Here is a 14,824-nt window from a genome sequence, read left to right on the forward strand (position 1 = left end):
TGTGCACCATTTGTTAGCACTAGTATTGCTTACGGGGTTTATTCTGGTGGAGGAACTAAGTAGCTTTAGTTTCCCGGTGTGTTAAAATGAGCTGGGAATGTGCAATGATCACAAACCCCAGCAGGGTTCTTGCAGTGCCCAGGAAGTCTGATCTCCTGTATCTGTCCTGCTGTTTCAGTTTTTGCTTTAGCTTCCATCATTCAATGGATGGTTTATAACCCCTGGTCAGCTTTAATATTCAAAACCAATGAAGAAAATACCTTCATCTGGGCAACAGATGTGTCAAAAATATCTTCATCTGGGCAACAGGTGTGTCAAAAATATCTTCATCCGGGCAACAGATGTCTCACTTTCTAGCACAGTTCCTTCTTAACATTTCCTGGCCTGAGAAGATACACAGGACCTAGACATAGCCCACACTGAAGTCAGAACGGGAATTCTTCCCAGTGGTCCTTATTGGGCTTGATGGCAGGTCATTATTTGTTATCAGGGTTTTTACCAGAGTGCATCTAGAGTGCCTTAAAAACAGAAAGGATACCAATATAAAGTACCTCTGATATTTGCACTGGGCACATGAAGAATTTTCCCTGAGTATATTTTCATGGTGATACTAATATCGCACCTTTTGAATGTATTTCTTTTCCCTAAAGAAAAGGGTTTTCATGTAGGATTAAAAGAAAAGTGCATGCTTGTTTCTGTGACCTCAGACTAACATCCTATCTTCTAACCTCTACAAGCTAGTGATCAAAGCTGTTTTGCAAGTGGAAATACATATAGGTATTTTCTCTGACATTTTTATTTACATATTCTTTGACTGATACTTTAAGAAGTATTCAAGATGTTTTGGGGAAGTTATTTCCAGATATATTAGAACGCAAAAGACAGGAAGAGTATTCACAAGTTCAGAGTATAAGAAGGAATTAATAATAGCAATAAACGACCTTAGTGTTTCTTAGCTAACCTTAAATTTCAGGTAGTTAATACCCATTTAATCAATACTTCGTAAATGAGATGGAATTTTGCTGGGCTACAAACCTCTGAACAACATGAGATTGATTATGGGCCTTTTCTTGAGATGACAGTCTAAACACACCAGTATTTGAATAATTCATATCATCCAGTTAATGGCATTCATAGCAACTACCTTTGGGACTAAAATAATGACTTAATAATAAGAAGAAACAGACTAAGCAAGTTTTTAGTCTGTCTAATTATGTAAACTCTCTGAGGCATAAAGTGAAAATTCTCAACAAAAGCCAAATGAAGTGACTGCTTTTTGGTATTATTCATAACATATGCTCTTCTGTATTAGCATTACATGGGCCAAACAATCCCTGTATTTATATTTTTCATACAAGTAGGGTATAACCTATATGCTGATCTTTTCACAGAAAGGCAAATTAAGTTAGTGGGCCAGTTTGTGTCTCTGATTCATCATGCCTAAATTGGAGCATATGAATAGACGTAGTAAAGATGGCATAGGTGTGTTGCTTTTAGATGGTTGGCTGGGGCTAAGATTGAGTGAACACAGGGAAGACCTGTGGGATGTTTGTTGTTACCACAAGGTATGATACACTGGCGAGGCACTCTGGAAACAATGGTGCTGGAAGGATGAGTTTGCAGAGGATTTAATAGCAAAGTTGTGCAGAGACTTTGCTAGATCTGCATCCACGTAAGTGAAATAAAAAGGTTTTGGGATCAGAAATAATGTGAGTTTTTAGTTGGTTTGACTGCAAGGTACAATTCCACAATCATGTTAGGAATTATTATTTATAAAGTGACCTCTAGCAAATGACTGCGTTAGTTCTCCTAGACTATCACCATTATAAGATAAAACATGTTGGCTTTTCTCCATGTAATAAACCCCCTTCCAGGATGGCAGCAACAGCTGGAGTGCTACCATGGATAAATCACTGCATTACCTAATCTAGATGCTAGTTAAAACACATATCACTGCTACTACGCTGACTGCATTAATGCCCTCAACTAAATCTGGAGAAGCTCTGCTGACAGTGCTGATTAGGGCAGTAACAAAAAGCCACAGGCAGGCAAGATATATGAGCACCTTATGTCCAGGTGCCAGCAATGCTTTGCAACAGGGAAGATAATAGTAACTGACCTGCTCTGACCTTCCTGCACCTCATCGCATGCCAAGTCCTGCTCTGCAGCCCCTTGCTCTTGATGTGACATCAGGGTGAAACAGCAATGTTCAGTCGAGTTCAGGGCTTCTCGTGTTTGAAGATGAAAGAGGAAAAATGGGAGGAAGCCTTCAGGCTCACTAAAATTTCCCAGTATTGAGAGATGCGTGTCATGTTACTCCTTTCCTGATTTTATTATAAACATTTCCATTGGCAAGTGTCCCTGTTCTTCATCAGAAAATGTTTCTGTGTGCGCTTTCTATAAAGCTTTAGCAGAATTATGACTTTTTAAAAAAAAAAAAAAAAGACAGAAAAATTAAATTTTCATCCTTCAAAACCTGATTAAATCAACAGGGATGGGTTGCTGTAATAAATCGTTGAATGCAAATATGAACTTGATCCCTTATTCAACCCTGGTTTAATATCAGTAACAGTGAGTATTAGTAAAAATATGTATACTTTGTGCTAGAAAGTATAGCAACTTATTTATAGCAATGCTATTGTGTCTCATAACTGAAACAGGTAAACACCATAGCTCTCTGTAAACTGCATTTCTGTTTATGAATGAAGGCTCATGTAGAGCTGCATTTACAGTCTCAGAGACCCAATGTTTCATGAAGGTTTTAATCTAAGCATTTACTGGAAGCTTGCTCTTAAGGTATACTTCAGACAAACCTGTTCTGTATGAAATGTTAGTGGTGTTATTGCTAATAGTGCAGTAACAAATGAGGGGAATCTGGTTATGTATTCTAGCCAGGAGCATCACATATGGTGTCTTCCTAAAGGCACTCCATCTTCTCATTCCTCTTTTCCTCTCCTGCATGTAATAATATAAATGAGACAAACACCACTGATTCTTTTCTCATTTTTGTCAAGTGCATACCTTCTGCACACTGAATATACTTAATATTTGATCACAAATTGAGGAGGAATATGAACTTCTTCCACTGGTGCTCTCCCTAATCCCTGCTGTTCTGTTACATTGACATATTGTGACTGTTAATATAGTCTTTTTTTTTTTTTTTTTTCCAAGAATTCTAAGGTTTATTAAGCATGCCTGGAAGTTATTTTTGGTCTTTGGATTGTTTGTGAAAAACAAGCATGAAGCAGTTCCCTCCAGTGTTATGGTCCTACATTTACTCACACCTAAAAGTAAAGCTGCACACACCGTGCAGACTTGCAGGACTGTTTCTGAATTGCCTTTGAAAATAAGGCATTGCACAATCTACAGGAACTTGTAAAATTACCTTGCTCGTATTGCCGCTTTCTCTTGGGAAAACATTCTTTTTCATTTGTCTTATTTCTGGTATGGATTTTTTCAAGTTCAAGTAAAATCTTCATTGGCTACATCTTCATCAATATAAACAACTGAATGATTAAGCATCCTAAAATGAATTTGTGCAAGTCGTAGCAGACAAAAACATTAGTACACCAGTGAAAATTGTTTAATAGATAATTACTCCTACAGAATCACTGCTGAGAGCTGGAAACGTGGCATGCTGGTTACTTTTTCCCCTCCTGTTGAAAGAGGTCATGACTAACGTGCTGTGATGATAAAAGTAGATTAATCATGGAATCAGGATGATTGTGGTGGTTGAAAGGAACAAGGTTAAAGGAAATTTCAAGGGCTGCTGGGAACTTTTTAAACTGATAGAGCTGATTTTATTCCCCATCTTGTGGACATGCACTGCAGTAAAGGGAGTATGCCTCAAGTGATTTTCTTTTTACTTAGTTTTGGCTACATGGCATAGTATAGAATAGAAGGCACTGAATAACTGGCAGTACATGAATTCAGCCTTTGATAGTATACACAGCACTGACTCTGAGGAGTTGTATCTTGTCCCTCTGCACTGTCTACTAACTTGACTGCCATCCCTGTGCTCTAGCTGACCATTCTACAATATCATCACAGTGACTTTGCACCATCCACCGTATTTTGTGTAGACATAATCTATTTCTTGTGGCATCATATTTAAATGAATCAATGTCAGACTACTGGCTGTCTTTTACATGCCGTTTTACCTGGGTGGTTCAGTGTTTGACATTTATTCTAGCCCCAGAAAACTTCCTCATTGAAAAGCAAAATCTGTTTGAGGCAGATCCCGTTACTGATGTTAAGCAGCACATTACCCAGGTTTCACAATTTGTGTCATGCCATGAGGATGTAGGGCAACAGGCATCCTCAGATCTGCTTCTGAGCACTGCAGCCAAATCTCTGACTTATGTTGGGTCCCATCGAAATAGGTGCCATGGAAGCTGCTGGGACCCAGGAGCCCTCTCTGAGCTGGGGCTGAGCACAGCTCCATGGACAGGGGCTGACTGTCAAGTCTGAATCTGTTACTCTCAAAATAACCTTAAATGTAAGTGGGGCTGGTAGAACTGATTAGTCTCTTTCTTTTTCCTGTTAGTGGCTTCCTCAAATTTCTATGCAAGTATCTTCTTCTTACATGGTCTTTACTATGCATTAATATGTAAATTACTGGGATAAATCCCTCAAAATACTATTGATCTCCTATCATCCTTGATCTTTTCCCGTTAATCTATGTAATGATAAGGAGGTCTTTATAACTGAATAAGCTATCATCTTTTAAAAAAATAAACGTTAAACTGGTTATCGTGCTGACTTTCACGTCTTTGTTTTAAAACACAGTCACCCGTGTAATTAGAATATATAACATTCTGTCCTAGATCTGAATCCACAAAGCAGAGCTTCCTAAGCTGTTTTTCTTCACAACTGCTGCAGAAAAATACCTTTGAAAATGCTTTTAGTGCTAAAAGAGCTAGTTCACATTTCACATGGGGAACTTTGCTTCCCACTGAAGTACATTAAGAAAGAAAGATTTCAGCACCTGCTTTGTTATAGTCATTGCACTGTTGTAATATTTTGAGTTTTGCAAAGCTCTGACTTGAAAAATTTAAAAGACATACAAGAACCCGTACACAAAGTGCCAATTAATTCCTGGTATATCCATATGCACTTCAAGGAGCTACCACAGGCATGACGTTAGCCCCATGGGGATTTTGCTTGCAAGCAAGCTGCGGGGATTTGAAAGCATTTCCCCCTGCCCCCTTCACTGGGATTTTCCTGCAAACATTGACAGATTATGTAGACCTAATTGCAAAATACAGTATCTTGTATTTATTTCCTGTGTTATATCAAGCTCAATATTGCTTAAAGCCAAAGCTCAGTTTGTGACTCATCAGAATACGGATACTGATCAAGAAAGCCTCTAAAAGGCAAGATTCTCTCTGTTAGAGAAGTAAATAAGATTGTATAGCTTATTTGTGCAGTTATCTGGATAAGCATATAGAGCAGGCTGGTATATAGCAGAAAAAAGGCAGGCTTTTTACCTCCCGAAACTCAAAGAACACAGGTTAAACAATATGTATATTAAATTAGTATTTAAAATTTAAATTGTTTTGGTTTCATTTTTATGATTATCTGAAAATATTATTAATTATTAATTAACTATTAAAATTATTATTAAATCTTTCCTTTATGCAGTAGAAAGTTGTTTTTTTAATATAAAAAAGATTCTACTTTCAACTACGGTATTAAACTCTGACAGATTACTTTTGGGTGGGTTTATTGTCATTGTTTTGCTTCTTGAAGTACAGTGGTTGATTTGTTGTGCATTAGAGATGGACGCTAGGGCATGGAAAGGAGCCAGTGCGGGAACATAGCATACAGTTATATCTTCCTTTTCCCAAACAATGAAATGTGAAGACACTACTAGTAAGTACATGCAAAAGGCAAATAATCAATGGCTGGTTTCTGTTTCACTATGCCTTCTGATTTGTTTTTGGAGATGGTATCCTTTCACTATGAACAATTTTGTGAATATATGAAAAATTGTTTTACTTGCTTGTTTATTAATATTCTGAAATTCTGTATATAGAGTGAAATCTATAGAAGAGATGCCTGTCTGGTTACTATTCTATGTTAAATACATTTTTAAATATAGTTAGAGGGCTGATAGTGGTCTCTGGAGCTGTCCTCTTTCAAATTATAATGTTGTTTGGTTTTTTTCTTTTTTTCCCTCCTCTGGGAGACCTGGAATGGGGGAAAAGAAGGGTTACCAAGACTGTAAAAAGGCCTGAACCTCTTCTCGTTTATACCTGTTTAAATTCCTGGTGTGAATCCATTCCCCTCCATTGCAATTAGAAATGCTCCAGAGTTTTCCTGGTATATGTGAGAAAGATCCTGTGAAAAATCTTCATCTTTTACAGGCAGCTTCTCCTCTCTCAATGGGTCTTAACCTCTCATACCCATTAATTTCTCATAGGGAGAACTATGGTAAAACTATATTGAATTTTCTTTTGCCTGAAGAAGAAAAACGTGAAGCCCAACTATTTCAGATAAGTAGCAGAGAAATACCTAGACTCCCTCAAAAAAACAGCAGTAAAATTCTGTCTTTCTCCACTTTCCTATTGTGTATACGGTAAAATATTGAAACACTGAAGTTTGATCATCTTGAGGTCTTAAAAGATGCTAGATTACATTACAAAGTGAGAGAAAACTTGAGACCACACTGTAAAGAATATTGGGATTCAAGTATTTGGACAGCAGATACCTGATCTGTCTCCTGTATATTCCATATATATAATATATATAATATAATACCATATTCCTGTACTGGGGTGGCTGTCCCAAACAGTAGGGATTGCACCAGGTCAGCTCCATGAACTAGGGAGCACAGGTAAGATCTGCTTGGAGGATGCAAGTACTAATATAGTTTAACGTATTATTTACATTTTCCCAGCTATTTACTCTCTGGTGTTTCCATTTGTCTCCTTCTATCACACATCTGCCTGCATCTTCGCACAATGTACAGTACGACAGCTATTTCTTAAGCTTCATTTGGTGCAAAAGTTGCAGGCTTCAGCTGCCTGCCCGCGAGAGGGTAGGCGTGCAAGTGCCACAGATTGCTTCATGATTGACTTCGTTGCCGGGACCAATGCCAGCACTGTTTTATTTGAATATCACATTCTGAATGTTGTGAGAATGTAGTTGGCTTTCCCTTCATAGATGGTTAAAGGCGGCAGAATGAACGCTGTCTGAGTATTTTTGAACTGTCTGTGCATCTTCATATTGTATTTCAGGGTGTTGAGATCAACTCAGACAAATACAGAAGAAATGTTCGTATCCATTGACCGCCATTGGTATTTTGCTATTGACTGTTTTGGGATTAGTATTTCAGTCATGATCTTCAGATATATGAATTTTCAGCGAGAGTTGAGAAAAGGTCTATTTGTTTGCTTTACAGATCATCCATGTATTTTTACTTTCAGAAAGAAATTTAGTCTGAAGTTAGTTTAGACACTTTTGTATAGGTTTGTAAATTGGCTTCGTATAGAACAGCAGGTTCAGCCTTTGCTAAATTACTGCACTGTTGCATTTCCTTTTTAGAAAGGAAATATATAGCAGTAATCCTATATACCAGTAATGTTATATCCTGATAATACTCCAGTAATATCTTGTGCATCAGTTATATATATCTGTATTTGTGTGTACACATACACATGAAGACATAAGCATAGTACAGACTTTTGGTTCAGTTTTTTTCCTTTATTTATGTGCATATGTACATGAAATGAATGGAAGTTAAAAGGAATTAATGCAAGTGTAAAGGTAGTAATTTCAATGCTACAGCTATGTGCGTTTTTTTCCCTTCTGCCATTAAAAATAAAAATAGTAGCAATTTAAAAAAAAGGAATCAGGGGAATCTAGAATCAGAATTGTGTCCTTCAGATGGTTAGTGATAACATTTTACTGTTATTTCAGATAAACCTGCAGAAGAAGATGCGGGTAACTGGAGTTATAACTCAAGGTGCTAAGAGGATTGGAAGTCCAGAATATGTAAAATCTTACAAAATTGCATACAGTAATGATGGGAAGTCGTGGACAATGTACAAAGTAAAAGGCACAAATGAAGATACGGTAAGATTAAGTCATCATTAAGTATATGAATGTATCTTATGGTTTAGCTGCCTGCAGAAGTATGAGGTATCTCTAGCCGATAAGCATAATTGCCTGATAGTATGATGTAGGTTGCCTTGTTATTATTTTTCTCTGAAAGAAAAAAACAATAAATTTGCACTTCTGCTAAGAATTTCTTATACTTTAATTGATGGTTGTATAAATATTATGTCCCAAGGCTAGAATAATCCTGTTTATTGCACTTAACTGATTTTCATTTTAATTAGTTTACCAGTAATTACTCATTACTCCGTTTTCAGTTTAGTTTTATTACATTGGCAGATTAGTGTTAACCCTTAAAAGCACAGAATCCATTCATATATGCTAACGCCTGTACCGCACGCACAATATCGTCCAGTGGGAAGTATGTGTTTACAGTTTATAGTTACTACTTATTCTATACAGAGCAGCAAAAATCCCTCTACTGTGTAAGGTAAGATAGAACTGAGGCACCCTGCAGCATTGGACATATTTCCTTTATTAGGAAATGAAAATGCTGTGTGAAGAGGTGTATAATGAGGGAAGAAAACAAAGTACGGGCATATCTGGTTGGAGTGAAGAGCTAATGGAAGAATGCTTATAGGTTTAATTCAGCTCCCCTTGCGATCAGTGGGCGGGTTACGCTGCACTTCAGTGGGAGTTGGATCAGGTTTTGAAGTAGAGGGGAAAAAATAAATGTCAGTCAGCATAAATAATTGCAGGCTAAATTGAACTGGGACTATTTAATACACTAATTAGAAAAGAAGACATAATCTAGTTGCATTAGTGGCTTCAGTTTCTAGGACTGACAAAATAGAGGTCCTGGTTCAACACAGGAGGCAAATGCATGCCGACGCAAACAAATGGCAGAATGTTTTGCTTAAAGGCTTGTATGCTGGGCATTAGGAATGATAAAACAACCTCTGTTTGGGGAAGGCTTGCAGAGAAATGTGCAGGGACAGTCAGAAGAACAATGCACATATCTCAGAGGTATGGAAATGAACTGAACCTTCAGTAATCCCCCTGGCACATTTTTAGGAATATGTCATTTTATCACAGGTGTTCCGTGGGAATGTGGACAACAACACCCCGTACGCTAACTCCTTCACTCCTCCAATTAAGTCACAGTACATACGGCTGTACCCTCAGGTGTGCAGAAGACACTGCACGTTGAGAATGGAACTTCTTGGCTGTGAACTCTCAGGTGGGTTTCCTGCAATCACCACCACCACCACCCCCCACCCACCCCCCGAAGTCAATCATCAATAGGCACATTTCTGTGCCCAAGCGCTAAATCATGTGCATTTTGTTTCTGGTCAAAGGCAATTGGCAGGCCTGAGTTTATTTATCCACTGTTACTTATCTCTTTTTATGTAAATTATTTAAGCAGCAGCGCTCACCTAAGTGATATAAGTGACAGCAGTTGCTTGCAGTGGGGCAGTAATAGTAGTAATATCAAGTGGTAGCATCCTAATAATACGTTGTAAATTTTTCTGTGCACGTTGGCCTCCAATTACATGCAACCTAGAAAAGGTCATTTATAGCAGTTTTACTAGGTAACAACAGCTATCAGGACCCATAACCTTACAGCCTAAGCAGACCATGAGACAGAGTGTCACAGTTACACTCAGCACAGCCTGAACTAAGCGCTGAAAATGGTTTCTGAGAGCTGAAGTGTTTGTGCAGTGCTGTACAGCAGAGTCATGGCAGAAGCAAGCATCACAGCTGATTTGGGTAATTTCTCTTGGCTGCTGGGTGACCATGCCGATGTGCTGTGTGAGATCCTTAGAGGCACAAGGATGCTTCAGCTGCCATCAAGGACCACTCTAAGTGCAGTAAGATATATTTTGCTGGGCTGCTTTAGTCAAGATTTAAGTTTAGACTTGTTTTGTGGATTTCTAGCAGAAGCAGGTATTGCATCTAGTAGCTACGAAGTAAATGAACAAGTGGAGCCACTATAAACCCTCTTAAGGTAGTAGCAGAAGTTATAGCTCATAAACGTAAATGCTGACCTCCAGCCACTCTCTGCAAGAGCCATGTTCCCTTACAAATTCAGTAAAGCATGTAAATTTTTTATCTTTTTCAACAGATCAACCTTTTACCGGTAGGAGTGCTCCACTGAATTCATTTACGAATGATTTTTATGTGGCTGCCTGCTTACTGCACAAAAAATAGTCATCCAGTTCACGAATGATATATCAAAAGCAGGAGTTAAATAATTCTCAGTCCTCTAGTGGCATCAAAACCAGATTCAGAAATGAAAAGTTAATGCATTAATCTCACTGTAGCCCTTTTCCAATATAGATAGGTTTGAGAGTAAATAGCAAATTCTGTCTAGCTGCTTTAGGCTATTAGATTTTATTTTTTTTTTTTATGTCTTCCATTTCTGGAACCACAATTTAGAGTAAGTCCTTGCCAGAATGACCAGGAATTGTTTTGCTCAAAGAACTGTGAAAGCTACTGAAATTAATTCATTTCAGTGGTCTCCTAACAGTTTCAAGGTCATCATTTCTTAGAACTGCAGGCAGCCAAGCCTCAGCAGAACAATTTCAATCTTACCGAAAGAAGAGTGTAATTATACATAATGACAGACTAATTCACTCTAATTCCAGGTGGTCTGTCTTAGGCAGAAAAACACTTTGAGAGGTCTGGCTTCTCTAACATGTCCTGGTGCTAGAGAAGAGTCACTACTGAACAGAGGAAGGCTGTCTTGCAGCACCAGATCATGATAAAAACTAAAGGTTTTTTAGGACAAACTTCAGCAAAATGTTCAGTATCATCTGCTCTAGGCTCATAAATAGCTTCACTTATCAGGACCTATGGTCAGATCTTATTGAAACCACGATCAATGCTATCAGTGCTTGTGGAGTTGGCCATCAATAAATTAGGCATTAATTTTCATGGCCTTGTGTTCCTGCTTTACTTGTGTTTTGTGCATCTCTGTGTTGTAAATTCCCATTCTTTCGTAGCGTATTGATGTGGGCAGAGAAACAGATCACAGCTAGTGTTTACTACCATGCCTTTATTCATTAAGCTGTTATTAATAGTAGCATCAAGGTGTTGTTTTTAAAAACTGATAACTGTTCACACATATTGTGCTATAACCCCAGCCAGCAGCAAACTACCACGCAACTGCTCACTTACTCCCTTCCCCTTGTGGGAATGGAAGGAGAATCGGAAAAAGGTAAAACCCGGGAGTTGAGATAAAAACAGCTCAATAATTGAAATACATTATTAAAATTGTGTTGTTATTATTGTTATTGTTATTATATTTAATAAATTAATAATACTAATGAAAAGGGAGATAACAAAAAAAGATAAATAAAACTCAATAAGGAAACAAATGATGCACAATACAGTTGCTCACCACCTGCTGACCAATGCCCAGCCAGTCCTCAGGCAGCGACCACGCACCCCGGGCCAGCTCCCCAAAGCTCATATGCTGAGCAGGACGTTTTGTGGTACGGAATATCCCTTTGGCTAGGGCTCAGCTGCCCTGGCTGTGTCCCCTCCCAGCTCCTTGCGCCTCTCCAGCCTTCTCACTGGCAGGGCATGAGCAGCTGAAAAGTCCTCAACTTAGTGTAAGCATTGCCTAGCAACAACAAAAAAAAATCAGTGTGTTATCAACATTAATCTCATACTAAATCCAAAGCACAGCACTGTACCAACTACTAGGAAGAAAATGAATTCCGTCCCAGTCGAAACCAGGACAGCACAACAGAGTCACTTACTTGTGCAGTTCACTCACATGCTCAAATATCTGCATATAGCAGCCTCTGCCTTCTTGCACGTGTCCCTGTCATACGTTGTTGGTGCTCGTGTATGTTGGTGGCTGTGTACCAATTCAGCAAATTCTTGGTGTTCTGAGTTTGTTAGTTCTTGCAAAGGGATGCTGGTCCCCAGATCTTAACCATCCTTGTGAGACTCATAGCATCTCCTGAGCATGTAATTTTCCTCTTTTTGGAGTGTTGCCTGGTAACTCTTTCTCTATTCTAACAGTACCTTAGGTACCATTCACACAAACGCACACACAAGGGGACTTTGTAATATCTGCATTTAGTGCTAAATCCCCCTCCCCTTGTTCATTTTTAACACCAACTAATCTAGGAAGGAATCCTATGTTCATTAATAGGAAGAAATTTTTTTTAAATCTCTTGATTTTCAGAAAATAAAAATATTATGGTATTAATAAAAAAAAAAAATCACCTTTGCCCTCAAATAATTGAATGTGCTGCTTTTGCCAATACTATATTAATCCTGGCCCAAGACAAGACATATGTAGACCTTTGCATGCAGATCCATTTGTGGTTTTGCCTCTGCTGCACTGGGTATTTAATATTTCCTTGGGGGGTTCAGCTTTCTTGAAAGAAGACGTATATGAGGGGCATCGTACAGGATACAAACTGAAAAGTAATATATTGTGCCCTCAGAAGAGTCAACAGAGAAAAACCTTTGTGTGAATTGTTTCAGTTTTCAGACACTAATACACACTTATCCTCATTATTTCACTTCTCCTGTTTCTTTGAGCTAGACCAAATAAGTAACTGCAAACTTATACCTAGCTAGGTTTAAACATACAGAGTTATCAGATATCATTTATCACACATGATGATATCTGAAGCACCTGAAACATTTGCACCTAAGATTCTCCATTGAGCATAGCTGTCTGTCTACGTCAGCTCTCTCTAACTTTTAACAGGTTGTAAAAATGGTAAAGGAGATTGAATCCTTTCACAGCGACATTGCAAAGCAAATTTAAAGAAGATACAGTGCAATAAAGAGGAGATGTCCCAGGGAATCTTAAGCATTATTATAAATACACTTCTGTGAGGGATGACTACCTACAGACACAAAGCTTTGTACCAGTTTGATGATTCTGCCCTTTGCACTGTGGGTTGCCTATCAAAATAAACAGTCATTGTCCTCTGTCATTGCAGCAGGGCGCCATTGTAGCTGGGAATGACGGGGGTCTGCTGTTGCTCTCTGTGACACAGCACTAAGACACTGTTCTACTACCCACGTGCATCATGTTCGTCTCTTCTGTTTCTCATGGTTCTCACTTTCTCCTGTCACCTTTTAACAACTGTCTTCATCCTCTCTTTGGGGCAGTGGAGAAGGAAGGCGAGTGTAAAATCCTATTACCACATGCACGCATGCACAAACACACAAGCAGACACATCTGTTGTTTCATAAATCAATGATAATACTCAGAGAAAATACAACTGCTTTTGATGGATTGGACCAGCACTGAAAAACAGTTTTGACAACCCATGTTTTTTGTGTCAGGAACCTCCTTCACATTCCTTGGATGAAATGTTCCTGATGAAAGCCCTTGTGATCCTGGAGTGATACTTCAGAATTTAATAATAAGCAAAGTCCTTCTCTAAAGCAACAGATGACTCTCATTTGTACTGCCAATTGCTCCCTCCTACTCCCAGGAAAATTGGTTGGTTGATTTGAACTAGGTAGTCCCTTCTATGGACAAGGCAGTGCAATTTCCATTTGTGCACTGAGAATCAGAAGGGTTGGCTTTTTCTCAAAGATTAACTCTGTTTTCTGTTTTTTAATTGCATATGAATCATGTCAGTATTTCAAATTTTAAATACAGTAGTTACTACATTAAAGAGATTATAATGATGATGATGATGATGATGATGATTATTATTACTAATTTTACTATTATTACTATTATTATTATTACTATTATTATCATCTGGTAATACACATTTGCTCCTGCTTTTAGACCCCCAGAGAGTACGTATTTTACCTTCCTGATTTGAATCCCTACTAATTCCACTTAATTCTGTGTGTTAAACCTACAGGAGAAACGGAAACTAGAATCTGACCAAAAGGTCAAGGTCTTTGCTAGTAATATCAAAGAAACTGAAAAAAAAAAAACCAAACCAAAACCAGGTCTTTAAATCTGGGTAAACATACTGTGGAATAAATGGATGTTTAAGAAAAAGAGAACCAGCTTTGATATCTAGCTCAAATAAATTGAAAAACAAAATAAAACGTTGAAGGTTTTTTAAGTGGTCACAGTGCATTGTCTTTTTCAAGAGACACCAGCTGAGTAGGGTCATGGTGGCAGCAGGAGAGCCTTCATAACTTACAAGTGTGCTTTATATGAGTCACATAACATACGTCACAATGCAGCTGGTGAATTCAGCAAATACCTGATAGGAGCCAGCTCAGCAGCGTGGGATGTGAGTGTCAGGTAGAAAACCGCTGTCTTCCCAATGATACATGAGGTCAAGGTTCTGTGCATCCACAGGGATGATGCACTCCTTGCAAAACCAAGTATGTTAGATCCTGGGCACACTCTCGCTCAGTGAACTATGTTAAAATATTATTGGCAATTTAACTGAGTCAAGTCAGTTACAGAACTGAGTAGGGTACATGAAGCTGTGAGGTGAAAACTTTGGGACAACTTCACATATGCAGGTTTTTGACAGCTGGGCAGGGACGAAATGAGAAACCAGCCTCATGTTCCCCTCTCCATCTTTCACCTTCTTCTCAACCATCAAACATGACTCCATCCAACCATACATCCATCTTTCCTGACCTCTTAGAAGCCCTCTTGCTCTCAGCCACTTGACTTGCCTGCATTTTTAAATTACTTTTAAATCTTAAAACCAGGCAGCTTATCTGCCTCCCTTGGCTTCCAGTACCATTGTTACACTGCTGCTTGTTGTCAGCTTACTTATTGCCTCTTCTGGGTCCAAAT

At 38.5% G+C, this 14,824-nt stretch overlaps 1 protein-coding gene across 2 annotated transcripts in view; it reads left to right on the top strand.

Moving 5' to 3' along the window:
* EDIL3 (EGF like repeats and discoidin domains 3) overlaps nucleotides 1-14,824 on the top strand; it is a 257,033-nt gene that overhangs the window by 189,783 nt on the left and 52,426 nt on the right. For both annotated transcript variants that reach the window (XM_055699782.1, XM_055699781.1), the window contains 2 exons: nucleotides 7,924-8,079; nucleotides 9,157-9,301. In XM_055699782.1, the coding sequence (XP_055555757.1) occupies nucleotides 7,924-8,079; nucleotides 9,157-9,301 (301 nt within the window). The remainder of the gene's footprint in view (nucleotides 1-7,923; nucleotides 8,080-9,156; nucleotides 9,302-14,824) is intronic.

Source organism: Falco cherrug, chromosome Z (genome assembly GCF_023634085.1).
Source record: "Falco cherrug isolate bFalChe1 chromosome Z, bFalChe1.pri, whole genome shotgun sequence".
In the NCBI taxonomy this organism is placed as follows: domain Eukaryota; kingdom Metazoa; phylum Chordata; class Aves; order Falconiformes; family Falconidae; genus Falco; species Falco cherrug.